Below are 12672 nucleotides of genomic sequence, written 5' to 3'. Positions count from 1 at the left end.
AGGTTTTACTGATACAGGTGAACATGAGCCACACTCTCCATCAATCTCTGTGCAAGCTATGAAACAAAATGATGGTCTTTTTTATAATTCCACTTGGCTGAACCCACTGCGACCCAGCTGTGCTTCACCTCCTCCATCCCTCCAACCCTCCAACCTCACCCCATCTCATCATTCTGTAATAGACGAGTTTGGTGGTGGTGGTGGCCTCCCAGCCTCAGGCAGCACTCACACTCACAAGATGAGAAATGGTCAAAAATGATCAGTGAGAAACAATACGCCAGAGGCTGAGAGTTAGAGATAGGCAGACAATAGTTTGATGGTGTGAAAATCAATCAGCATGTCTGTGAAAGAAGAGCAATTTGTAATCTGGGAGCGAGCCAAAATTTTAAATAAACTGGTGGCAATGTGGGATCCATCTGTTTTGTTTTTGTTTACTTTAATGAATTCAACTTTATCTGTCTGTATACACATGGTAGTTTTCAGCAACTTGTTTCTTATTCTTTCAGTTACACACCTGCCCAGTACAAACACAGTTTCCTGCTCTAGGCCACTGATCAGCTTCACTTGAACAGCTGCAGATCAAGTGACTTGTGCACCTCAGCAATACTTGTGGCAGGAGGCATCAATATCTCATTCAGTTTCACCTCACTGCCACTTACGATCCAGCATCTCTCTTCTTCCAGTTCCACTGATATGTATTTTTATAGGTTGATATTTATATTTCATAAGATTGTTTTTAATCCAATATTTAATACCAACGGTAAAACAAAACTCTTGTGTCCCCCAGAACCTTACTGTTGGGGGTCATGGGGTCATTTAGAAGAGGATCATGAGACCCCGAAACTTTCCACTGAAAAAAATAATATCCATTAAGGACTAGCAGCTTCTTAAAGGCTATTTCAGGTTTTTTCAACCTTGGCTTTGTCCCTATTTTGATCATCAAAATTTCATTAAAAATGTCTCAGTGGAACTTTAAAGATTCCTCTGAGCCTCTAGTTTACAGTGGTCGCTGTTGTCCAGCACACATAAAGGGCCCGATGCACCAAATGTCAACCAGAAAGTAAGTAAAACGTGTTGTTGCTTCAGCATATTTCAACCTAGTTTCAAACCCTTAAATAGCCACAATCTGACAATTTAAAGGCTTATGTTATGAATCCAGTTCTAACCCATCATTTACAGCTGACAGGCTTCAGCTTCAGTCATGTCATAAAAGAAGTAGAAGAGTGTGATTCTGTTGCTTCAAATAAAAGGAATACAACTGTACAGCTGCTAGTGGAAGAATCATGTAATCATTATATCAGCAAGCATAACAAATCCTTTTCTCTAACAGTGCTATCACAGCTCAGCTTTACTTCATGCACATGTGACCCTGCTTGGACCCAATCACTACACAGCCTCTTGTAAATACCTCTCTCTCTCTCTCTAGTCTGACTGATACTAGATTTTTTTGTTTAAAAATCTGATAACATATTGGCTTATATTCATTTTGATATGGATCCCTTAAATTTGATTATGAAAACAATTGTCACTAAGATATGTACTGAGCGCGGCATTTTACAGTTGAAAAATAAACTTGTAAGTGCTTTTGGGTGAACAACACTGTGTTCTCAGTTACCTCAAAAGTAACTTTAGCATTTCTGTAGTCTAATGCCTTGTGACCTATCGGCCAACATATAGGAAAATACGATATATCTATTATAAAAATATCGGCTGATATCAGCGCGGCCCCATCCAATGTCACACAGTCACAGGTAAATACACTGTAATGGTCACTGGCCACATGGGGTTTAGCTCACGTGTTACTGGGTATCTTAAGAGAAGCAGATGAAAACCTCTAAAGTTTGTTCATCTTATGCACCTTCACTAATTAACAGGATCCCTGTTCTCATCACATACGTTAGTGGTGGAATGAGGCAGATAAGACTATCAACATACATATAACATAATATTCCCTTTAGATTTTCTGTCCAGCCTGCCTGAAGTTGTATCCTTCCTTACATGCTTTATCCCTGTGATAATACTACAATATTAGGCTACTATAGGAATTCGGTTTTTGCTCTGATCGCCTATTTGTACAATCCTAAAATCTTGTACAGGATTAACTTCGCTTTTTTTTCCCCAGCAAATAATTAAATGCCAGCAGAACAGCTCATACTTTTTTGATACCATTCTTCCGTTTCTATATTAATTTCACTATTATTAAACAACCTGCAGCTATGAAGTGAGACCTTACCTCTGACACACAGCAGGGACATCGCAGCGGGATTTTGTGCAACAGTTCCTCCAAAGCCGATGAGCCTTCAGTGAGTTTGCAGCCCAGTTACCTGTTGCACAGCAGTCATTTAGACTACTCCTAAATGTCGTTTACTTTCCGCTTCATCGCACCGTGTCATAAAAAAAATGTACCTGGTGGAAAATCCGAGGGGTCCTGAGGGTTTAAAGGGATGACTGTCACTGGCAAAGACCGACTAACTATCAGCTGAAATCCGGTAGAGCGGGGCGGCTCTTGTGCTGCATTCAATGACTGTAGTGAAGGTATGAATTTGGAATAATCAGCATGGTGGTGTGGTGCAAAACACTTTAACGCTTATGTTACGTTGAGCTTATCTTACATACGTTAGTATGAGATAAGATGATGTACTAACGTCTACCATTAAGAAAACATGTCGTGTTTCTCCACGGAAATGTGGTAATCTTTTCAAAATCCTAATATTTTATACAACCAAAAAAAAAAAAAAAAAAAAATTTTGATGTCAGTGGTGCCAAGGTAAACTGAGGGGCAAGAATTCCTGCAGAAACATGAGCCCTAGTGTGTGGGGAAAATATAAATAAAAATTTGTGTAACAAGACTAAAGTTATGGCCCAAACATGCTTCTAACCTGGGACTACCATCATGGTGTCCAGAATGTGCAGTGAGGGGCCCAGCATGTCTGCCGGCCCTTGTGGATGCTAAAAGGAAATAAGTTGAGAGAGTCAGGTGAAAATGGCGATCTAGCACCGAACCCATATACATTTTTCTAGTCATGTTAGACAAAAACCCAAGAAATTGTATTTATAACTATGAACCTGATTAAGTGTGCCTGACTATATTAAATGAAACTATGCAACCATGTCACATTGAAATTTGAGTGGAAAAAAAACAAAAAAAAACAAGCATTGTCAGACTGAGGCCAAAATCCCATAAAGCATTTATCTTGACATGAACTAAACTAGCTAGCTTCACCTTAGAGTAATGACAGTCTTACAAGTTGACGTGGTTGGAAGCGGATCAAGAACCTGTAGTGTTATGATTGTCATACAACTTTACACCTAAGCAGGGACCTGCTCCACAATGACCCTTCAAGCCCTTGTTGATTTTATACTCTAGTTTTGAATGGCCCCAGTTATGACAGACACCCTTTCAGCTTTAAGTAAATACTCAGATTTCTAGACCAATGTAGTACAAAATGCATTTTATTTATCTGAAGACTCATGGTACAAGCATAAACGAAGCAAGGCACACAAGTTGAAACACTACTGAGATCATCTGAAATAATGAGACAAGATTAGTCAGTGGTAATTAGTGGGTTTAGCCTTAAGTGGCAGTAAGCATAATGAAGAGGCATAACAATTATGATGTTATCCCTTACATAGGTACAACTACACTTAACCTTCAGTCTATACCTTGTGCGCTAATTGGCATTGTAGCTAAATCTTCCATTGTTGAGATGGGTGCCACTCATTCTAAGAGTCAAAATCACAATGCCATGAGAATTAAGCATCAACTACAAGAAAAAATAAAATAAAAATTTACACTGTTATGTAAACCCACCCCATTGAATCCTCTTTGCTGGGTGCACTCTCTGTCTGGGCAGGAAGACGAGAGCCAAAATTGCTGCGCGGCTGGTAGCTGGCCACCTGGGGCTTGTAGCTGGCCGCCTGGGGCTTGTAGCTGGCCGCCTGGGGCTTGTAGCTGGCCGCCTGGGGCTTGTAGCTGGCCGCCTGGGGCTTGGGCTGCTTGGCTGGCCGCCTGGGGCTTGGGCTGCGCTTGTAGCTGGCCGCCTGGGGCTTGGGCTGCGGCTTGTAGCTGGCCGCCTGGGGCTTGGGCTGCGGCTTGTAGCTGGCCGCCTGGGGCTTGGGCTGCGGCTTGTAGCTGGCCGCCTGGGGCTTGGGCTGCGGCTTGTAGCTGGCCGCCTGGGGCTTGGGCTGCGGCTTGTAGCTGGCCGCCTGGGGCTTGGGCTGCGGCTTGTAGCTGGCCGCCTGGGGCTGGTAGCTCATGTCCCAAATAACAGGCTCAAAGCCATGGTAGGAACCTGTTGATAAATTATCATGCCACAGAATTAGTAACTCATCTATACCCTCTTTTGAAAAATCCAAGATGTTTGTTTTACAACCACAAGGTAAAGAGACTTGAATGTATTGTAAATGATAGTTCTTAAATCCATTCAAGAAATTACCTTGGGGATTGGGCTGCTGCTGGTAGCTGGGCGCCGGGGGCTTGGGCTGCTGCTGGTAGCTGGGCGCCGGGGGCTGGTAGCTCATGTCCCAAATAACAGGCTCAAAGCCATCGTAGGACGCTGTTGATAAATTATCATGCTACAGAATTAGTAGCACATCTATACCCTCTTTTGAAAAATCCAAGATGTTTGTATTACAACCACAAGGTAAAATACTTGAATGTGTTGTAAATGAAAAGTTCTTACATCCATTCAAGGATGTACCTTGGGGCTTGGGCTGCGGCTGGTAGCTGGCCGCCTGGGGCTTGGGCTGCGGCTTGTAGCTGGCCGCCTGGGGCTTGGGCTGCGGCTTGTAGCTGGCCGCCTGGGGCTTGGGCTGCGGCTTGTAGCTGGCCGCCTGGGGCTTGGGCTGCGGCTTGTAGCTGGCCGCCTGGGGCTGGTAGCTCATGTCCCAAATAACAGGCTCAAAGCCATGGTAGGAACCTGTTGATAAATTATCATGCCACAGAATTAGTAACTCATCTATACCCTCTTTTGAAAAATCCAAGATGTTTGTTTTACAACCACAAGGTAAAGAGACTTGAATGTATTGTAAATGATAGTTCTTAAATCCATTCAAGAAATTACCTTGGGGATTGGGCTGCTGCTGGTAGCTGGGCGCCGGGGGCTTGGGCTGCGGCCGGTAGCTGGGCGCCTGGGGCACGGGCTGCGGCCGGTAGCTGGCCGCCTGGGGCACGGGCTGCGGCCGGTAGCTGGCCGCCTGGGGCACGGGCTGCGGCCGGTAGCTGGCCGCCTGGGGCACGGGCTGCGGCCGGTAGCTGGCCGCCTGGAGCTGGTAGCTGGGAGCCTGGGGCTGGTAGCTGGGAGCCTGGGGCTGGTAGCTCATGTCCCAAATAACAGGCTCAAAGCCATGGTAGGAAGCTGTTGATAAATTATCATGCTACAGAATTAGTGACTCATCTATACCCTCTTTTGAAAAATACAAGATGTTTGTTTTACAACCACAAGGTAAATGACTTTAATGTATTAGAAGTGATTGTTCTTAAATCCATTCAACTTAATGTAAAAAAAAAAATAGACTTTTGATCTTTGCATTTTGAGTGTAATTATAACCTGTTGTCTTACATTTAATGCTTGCCTGAAGCTCTCCAATAAACAGCAGCCATAGTAGCACCACACTAAAAAAAAAGAAAGAAAGCCAGGTTTACACAAACAAAATGTCATTTTAGACATTGTAAATGTATAATGTTAAGCAAAAAAATAACTAGTAAAAAGTTACCATAGAGAAAGTCCCATGGTTTAAGCTAGAGATAAGCTCAAATGCAAACTGAAATGCCTCTATCTGTCATCAACTGACCCAAAACAAACAAAAGTCTCTCTTCCTTCCACAGTGATAGAAAACCTGCAGTGCAGTTATTTAAACTTGTTATGACAGCCAATCACAGCTCTCTCTTCCTAAAAGGTTGATTGGAAACAGGTGAAAGTAACAGGGCTGGATTCATTGTGATGCACAGGTGTTCAAAAAAATCCTTAAAATAGTGTCCGTTATTCTTCTTTGTTCAGCCTCCACCAATGCATCACTGAACCATTTGATATCATGAAAATACATTGTCCATGTTTTAAAGACTGAGACTCTGTTCATTCATGGATGCATTATATGTCAGTACTCCAGGGGGGATAAATATATTATATTATATTATACTATATTTGTATCTATATAGATATATAGAGATATATATGTATTATTTTATACATATTATATGTGTGCGAATTCAGACAATTCTTCTGTGTTTTAGAAGAAAAAGCGCAACACAAAGATAGGGTAACAGTGAAAATTTAATTTATTCTGAAATTAAATTAGCATTTATCCATTGGCTGGCTGCAATCCTGAGGAGGTGGGATTCTTTTTATGTCATTATGAAAATCCAGTGTAACATCAGAGATATTGTGTTGCTAGTGGCCAATTTAATCATCTTCAACAGAATCATGTATAACAGACGTGCATAATAAGGATTGGCAAGAGCACTCAAGACAGTTCATGAAAGGTACCTATTAACATTCAATGGTCTATTTGACAGTGACAGTAGAGAGACAGGAAAGGCAGGGGAGAGAGGAGATGACGGGCAGCAAAGGACCGGGCCGGAATCGAACCCAGGCATGGGCTTTGACTTGGGCTGGTAGCGAGGGTTGATGATCATATGTGTATCTTTTGGGATTGCGGAAAACATCATACTACTTTGCATCAATATATTTTATTCATCACTGTACTGCCTTAAACTTTTGCCTGCTCAGTTCCAAGCAAGCTTGATTTTGATGTCATGTGGTTCCCTCTAGTGGCAGAAAAAAACACTATCATGGCCTCATTGGATGCCCTAACTATCTCTCTGTGAAAGTTATTTCAACGATACACCACTCGACATAAACAATAGATAAATAATAAAGATGCAGCCGCTTGTGATGGTGGTTTGATGACAGGCACATATCTATGGTGCTGTAGTTTTAGGGTCCAAAAAGCAACATTTTCTCAAAGTACGGTGAGTTCTCATAATGGCTGAACCTGAGTAATTCGGGAGGCCAACAAAATAACACAAACAAAAATCACATTATCATCTGTGCAAACAGTGCAAAAAGTATGTCACCTGTCAGTACTGAACATTCCCATTAATCTTAACCTTCAAGATTTACTATGAATTTTCTGTTACTATTGATCTTTTTTTAACTTCAATTGGTGTTGCACAGTAGTTAGGGTCATCAGTTTGTACCTCCAATAATCAGTATTGATTCATTATATGTTAGTAATCCTGTAAGGGGGGATAAAAGGAAACTCAACTGCCACATAAGTTTGAATTACAATATAGAACATTTGTTCACCATTCTTCTGTGTTGTAAAAAAGGAGAGAGAGGAAAATTGGGAACAACAGTAACCATAGCATACCAGCTAAACCTTATTTTGCAGTTCAAATAATATTGCTGAGAATAGACTAGATGAATTCCAGAGCAGAGATTTTGTTTTTTCCAAACAGACTTTTATCCTCAATGAAAATCCAGTGTAACACCAGAGATATTGTGTTACTAGTGGCTAATTTCACCTCAGTTATTGGTTTTAAAGCAGAATGCAAATCTCGTGCAAAAAAAGGTTTTCTGTACTTGGTTGGTACCTTTTCCAGTTTATGTTTTTAAGTTTTCCGTTGTTGGGACAGATGTTTTCAAACTGTTGCCCTTTTATATTTTGCAGCTGTTGGAGGTGACGGCTATAGTCTCACATTCAGAAAGAGAAACTGCTTCATGAAATTTTCAAATGTATTTATTTAAACTACTGTACTGTGTAAATATATAAATGATAAAACTTGAACCTGCAGCCTGTCAAATCACATATAAGGGAATATATGAAATGGTCTAATAAGGATATATTAATTGGATTATTTTAGTGCAGCCAATCAAATCACTTTTGAGGAAAGGCCACGCATGTGATAGCCCATTAAGTCACTGAGGTATAATATGTACATGTCAAACAAATAAAAGGGAAGATATACACATTTGATTGGATATTTGTCCAAGTCAGTGTTTGACACACTGATGTGTTGTGGTGATAGTTTCAATGCAGCTTGATCAGCTGTTACATCCAACCATTTCAAATAAAAATGTGTACTCATTTAGTAAAAAATTTCTACATAGGATGGTCTCGTGTTTCCTTGTCCAGCCTCCTTGTGTTACGGACAGTACAGACCGGAGACACAGGGAAGATACTGATATGGTTTATTGAGACACGAGGAGAATGAACAGATAATGGATGGAAGTATACAGTCCTTTCACTGGAGATCTGGAGTAGTGTGGCTGAATACAGGTGAGTAGGTTCACACAGGGCTGGGAACTGGAGTGACACACGGGACCAGGAGCTGGAGAGGCAAACTCACAGGAGACTGAAGACACTTGGGAACTGGAGCTGGAGTGACACACACTGAGAACTGGAGTAACAGAAGCTGGGATCAAGGTACTCGAGGCTGGTAGGAGTTTCGTTCTTTTCGTGGGTTAGTCCAATTCATTGTAGAGTCAGGGAAACACAAGGTCTATCCTTAGTCTAAACGAGACCAGACACAGACTGTGGTGAGAAGCTGGGATTTATAGGGGAGTGGAGTGCTAATTGGATGCAGGTGTGTACGGGGTAACAGGTGAAGGGAATCAGTACTCAGGTGAGGGAGTGTAGTGGCTGGAGAGAACATGACAGACTGTGACACCTTGCTTATCCGAGTAGAAATTTAACTGAGCCGAGCTTCAAGATGGACCAGAATGATGTCCAGGTCAGCTGAGGATCAAGAAGACATGAAATAAAAGAAATGAGATGCACTGAATACATCAGAGTTCCACTGCCTATTTTAAAAAAAGGAGTCTAGGGTTTATAACATGACAGCTGATCACATTTTCTGTCTCATACATGCACCAAAAGACTATTTCCCAACCACAAGTCAGTGACCATGCATCATTCCTAACACAAATGACAGGAAATGGGTTTTGTCCCAGTTGACGCAGTTGCCATTTTTAGCATTATAGCATCATTTCACATTCAGACGAGTTGGTTTTGCATCTTTGAATACAACCAAGCCCAGTGACCTACTGTATATAGTGTTGTCTGCCCAGAAACTGATTCACTAGAATTCAGAAAACAATATTATTTTAACTGAAAAATATGGTTTAGCTGGTTGCAGTATGGGTACTGTTGTTCCCAATTTTTCTCTCTCTCCTTTTTTACAACACAGAAGAATGGTGAACAAATTTTTTATATTGTATTTCAAACTTATCTGGCAGTTGAGTTACCTTTTATCCCCCCTTACAGGATTACTAACATATAATGAATCAATACTGACTATTGGAGGTACAAACTGATGACCCTAACTACTGTGCAACAACAAGTGAAGTTAAAAAAAGATCAATGTGTCTTCTAGTCAATTCCAAGAATTTCATGCATGTTTCTCATGGTATTGTGGATTTCACTATTTACAATGAGTGGGACACATCTCAATTATGGTGGTAAAGGAAGATTTGGCTACAGGCCCAACTAGGGCATAAGGCATAAACTGAAGGGTAGGTGTATTTGTGTATAAACAGTGTGCACATATGTAGGGGATAAATGCCTAAATGTTCTTTTTTTCTTTCTGATTACCACCACTTAATACAGGTTCATGTAAATTGACCTGGTACAGCGCACACACGCATCGAGGCTGAGTCTTTACCACAGCGGCCTGGGCTCGTTTCCGGCCCGGGCCCTTGTTGCATGTCATCCCCTCTCTCCCCTGCCCTTCCTGCCTCCCTCCACTGTCATAAAGCGGAAATACCTTTTCTTTTTAAAAAAAAAAAAAGCCCATCAAATGTAAATGTACTTGCAGAACTGGATCAAATACGGTTGGTAGTTCCAAATAACAATGCTTGTTGCAATGCAATGTTTCTGACTCTACAGAGAGTGTGAGATGGGTGGTGTCTACTGCATCACATTGAGCTGATGAAAAAAATTAACCAAGTAAAGCAAATCTACACAAGTGGGGAAGGCAAACAATCATAAAACTAACCTGCAGAATATACAATAGGAAGGGCCCTGGTATGCTTAACCTTAAAACCATTGAAGATGCACTTCCATGCTATTTAATGTGCTCAGTCATATGGCATAATTGCAGAATTCTCATTACAACTGTGGCTGTTTGGCATGAATAATAACGATGATGCACTTTAGCTAAACAAACATGGAAAGCTGACACAATTTAAATTGTTGCCTTTTTCTGAGCATGTGTTTTATAATGAACCCAGCCCCGTTGCTTCCACCTGTTTCCAATCAACCTTTTAGGAAGAGCGAGCTGTGATTGGCTGTCAAAACCAGTTTAAATAACTGCACTGCAGGTTTCCCTCTCACTGTGGAAGGAAGATAGACTTTTGGTTGCGCTGAGTCAGATAGAGGCATTTCAGTTTGCGTTTGATCTTATCTCTGGCTGAAACCATGGGGTTTATTCTACGGTAATTTTTAAGTGGTTCTTTCTGTGCTCAACATTATACATTTACAATGTCTAAAATGAGTGAGATTGTTTTGTTTTCTTTTTTTAATGTGGTGCTACTATGGCTGCTCATTATGGGAGAGCTTCAGGCAAGCGTTACATGTTGCCATGGTACATACAGGCTACACTACAAAATTCAAAAGTGTTATATTTGAACCAAGTTAAATGATTTTAAGGACTGTTGAACTGCAATATGTTGAAGTCATTAACCTTGTGGTTGTGAACAGAAATTGTTGGTTTTTCAAAGGAGGGTATAGATGACTCTAATTTATGTTATAATTAACAGCCCGTGCCCCGGCAGCCCGGCTACCAGCAGAAACTGCCGCAACCCGTGCCCCAGCCTTGGCGGCAACCCGTGCCCCAGCCTTGGCGGCAACCCGTGCCCCAGCCTTGGCGGCAACCCGTGCCCCAGCCTTGGCGGCAACCCGTGCCCCAGCCTTGGCGGCAACCCGGCTACCAGCAGAAGCCCATACTCCAGCAGCTTGGCTACCAGCAGAAGCCCATACTCCAGCAGCACGTGCCCCAGCCTCAACGGCCGCAGCCTGGCTACTAGACGAAGCCTGTGCACCAGTCTCAACGGCCGCAACCCGTGCCCCAGCCTTAGCGGCAACCCATCCTCCAGCAGAAGCCTTAGCGGCAACCCGTGCCCCAGCCTTAGCGGCAACCCATCCTCCAGCAGAAGCCTTAGCCGTAGCCCGGCTACCAGCAGAAGCCCATACCCCAGCAGCTTGGCTACCAGCAGAAGCCTAGACTGAAGGGTAAGTGTAGTTCTGTTTATGTCAGGAGACAGTCTCTAAGGACCTCTACAGGTTAACATTTTAACTACATGACAAGGGTGAGTAAGATCAGATTGAGACGAGAAACGGCAAGAGCTGGGCCCAGATCAACCTGACCTCGCTACTGAGCAAGGGAAGCAGTGTATGCGAGGCTTCTGAGCTGGTATGCTAGAAAGGTCGGTCTGGCTAGCTGGATGCAGTCAAGCTAAAATCTTTGCTTTCTGTGCTTGCCTTAAAAAAAAAAACGGGGACAGTTGCTGGAGTGAGGGATATGAAGCACCTGTCTGAGAAAGTAAGAACACATGAGAACACCAGGGCACACATGGATATATTCAGTGGAAGACGTTGTGTCCCAGTGGCTCCAAGGACTACGGACCTCCCACATAATGAAGAGACTGGTGCTGGAACAGCTGCGGCCCATAGTCAGACCCCCTTCAGTTCACTTACCATGCGCTGTTACTTACATACTTATCAACCGGTAAATCCACTTTGTACTTGACACTTGTTTTAATTTTATACTTATATCCACCTGGTACTTAATTTATCTTGCATGTATTAGTGTTATATTCTGATTTGCTTAGAACTTCTATCCCTGTATGCACTAACGTGATAGTGAGCAGCTGTAACAAGAGTTTCCCCTCAGGGATCAAAGTATTTCTGATTCTGATAATTCTGTCCAGCTAACGTTAGCCACATTAGACAGAGTGAACATCGCAAGGCAGCTGGACGACGGCCACAGGATCGCAGTGAGGAAGTGGATTAAAAACAGGCACATTTTATCCAAAATAATCGACTGCATGATGAAACTGACTCCTCGGACAACCCTGGCATTTTCAGGGGATTGGTGGATTTTGTTGACTCCTTAGACAGTGTGCTGGAGGAGCACCTAAGACAGCTAACTTACTGTTTGTAAAGGCGCCAAAGATGGTCCAAAACGAGCTGTTGGACTGCATGCTGCCACTACTAAAGGATTACATTCTGGAAGAAGTAAAAAGCGTTGATTTTTATCGCCATTCAAGCATTTCCACCCACTGCCAGCTGGTGCTTGTGCTAAGCTACATCTAACAGCAGTTTTTCAAGTTCGTTACCAACTGCCGACACCATGGGCATGGAAGCACAATGCAAATACCACCTAGAATTTTAAAATAGTATTAATGTAGTGGTAATATCAAATAGTAATGACATAGGAATAATAATGACTATAATAGTAACAGAGCCGATAACTGTAGTAGTTGTCGAGCAGGAACACGGGGGCAGCAGGTGGCCCACAACCACAGATCCAGTCTCTGCAGCTCCGGAGGCACAAATACCTGCTGAAAGCGATAGGAGAGAAACGAGAAAGCACAAAACTACGGGAGAGAGAAGATATCGAGTTAGTAACATGCAGTAATGGGATTAATAATGCACACAGATTTTTTTGTG

General features: G+C 42.5%; 3 protein-coding genes across 10 annotated transcripts in view; 1 reads left to right on the top strand and 2 right to left on the bottom strand.

Annotated features, from left to right (window-relative positions):
• Positions 1–2494, bottom strand: part of LOC122875723 (protein unc-13 homolog B-like) — a 177741-nt gene extending 175247 nt beyond the window's left edge. For both annotated transcript variants that reach the window (XM_044195163.1, XM_044195166.1), the window contains exon 1: positions 2234–2494. In XM_044195163.1, the coding sequence (XP_044051098.1) occupies positions 2234–2255 (22 nt within the window). In that variant the 5' untranslated portion in view covers positions 2256–2494. The remainder of the gene's footprint in view (positions 1–2233) is intronic.
• A 941-nt stretch (positions 2495–3435) lies between these two features.
• On the bottom strand, positions 3436–5849 carry LOC122876188 (extensin-like). 7 transcript variants are annotated; one of them, XM_044196209.1, is made up of 8 exons: positions 5716–5849; positions 5562–5614; positions 5064–5357; positions 4683–4919; positions 4437–4556; positions 4240–4292; positions 4042–4206; positions 3436–3981 (listed from the first exon to the last, which is right to left on the bottom strand). In XM_044196209.1, the coding sequence occupies exons 1-8, from the start codon at positions 5730–5732 to the stop codon at positions 3790–3792; spliced, it is 1131 nt and encodes a 376-aa protein (XP_044052144.1). In that variant the 5' UTR covers positions 5733–5849; the 3' UTR covers positions 3436–3789. The 7 variants fall into 7 exon arrangements, with proteins under 7 accessions (XP_044052144.1, XP_044052145.1, XP_044052143.1 ...); XM_044196210.1 differs by having other exon boundaries at positions 4042–4292; positions 4683–4833; positions 4867–4919; XM_044196208.1 differs by having other exon boundaries at positions 4042–4292; positions 5064–5229; positions 5263–5357.
• Positions 5850–10262: 4413 nt separating this feature from the next.
• LOC122876166 (late cornified envelope protein 5A-like) lies at positions 10263–11229 on the top strand. The gene is made up of 3 exons (XM_044196146.1): positions 10263–10436; positions 10524–10576; positions 10761–11229. Exons 2-3 carry the CDS (start codon positions 10536–10538, stop codon positions 11227–11229), a joined length of 510 nt encoding a protein of 169 aa, XP_044052081.1. The 5' UTR covers positions 10263–10436; positions 10524–10535.
• Positions 11230–12672: the final 1443 nt, after the last annotated feature.

The sequence above is a fragment of the Siniperca chuatsi genome, linkage group LG5, assembly GCF_020085105.1.
Source record: "Siniperca chuatsi isolate FFG_IHB_CAS linkage group LG5, ASM2008510v1, whole genome shotgun sequence".
Taxonomy (NCBI): domain Eukaryota; kingdom Metazoa; phylum Chordata; class Actinopteri; order Centrarchiformes; family Sinipercidae; genus Siniperca; species Siniperca chuatsi.
This window is presented reverse-complemented; position numbering and strand designations above follow the sequence as displayed.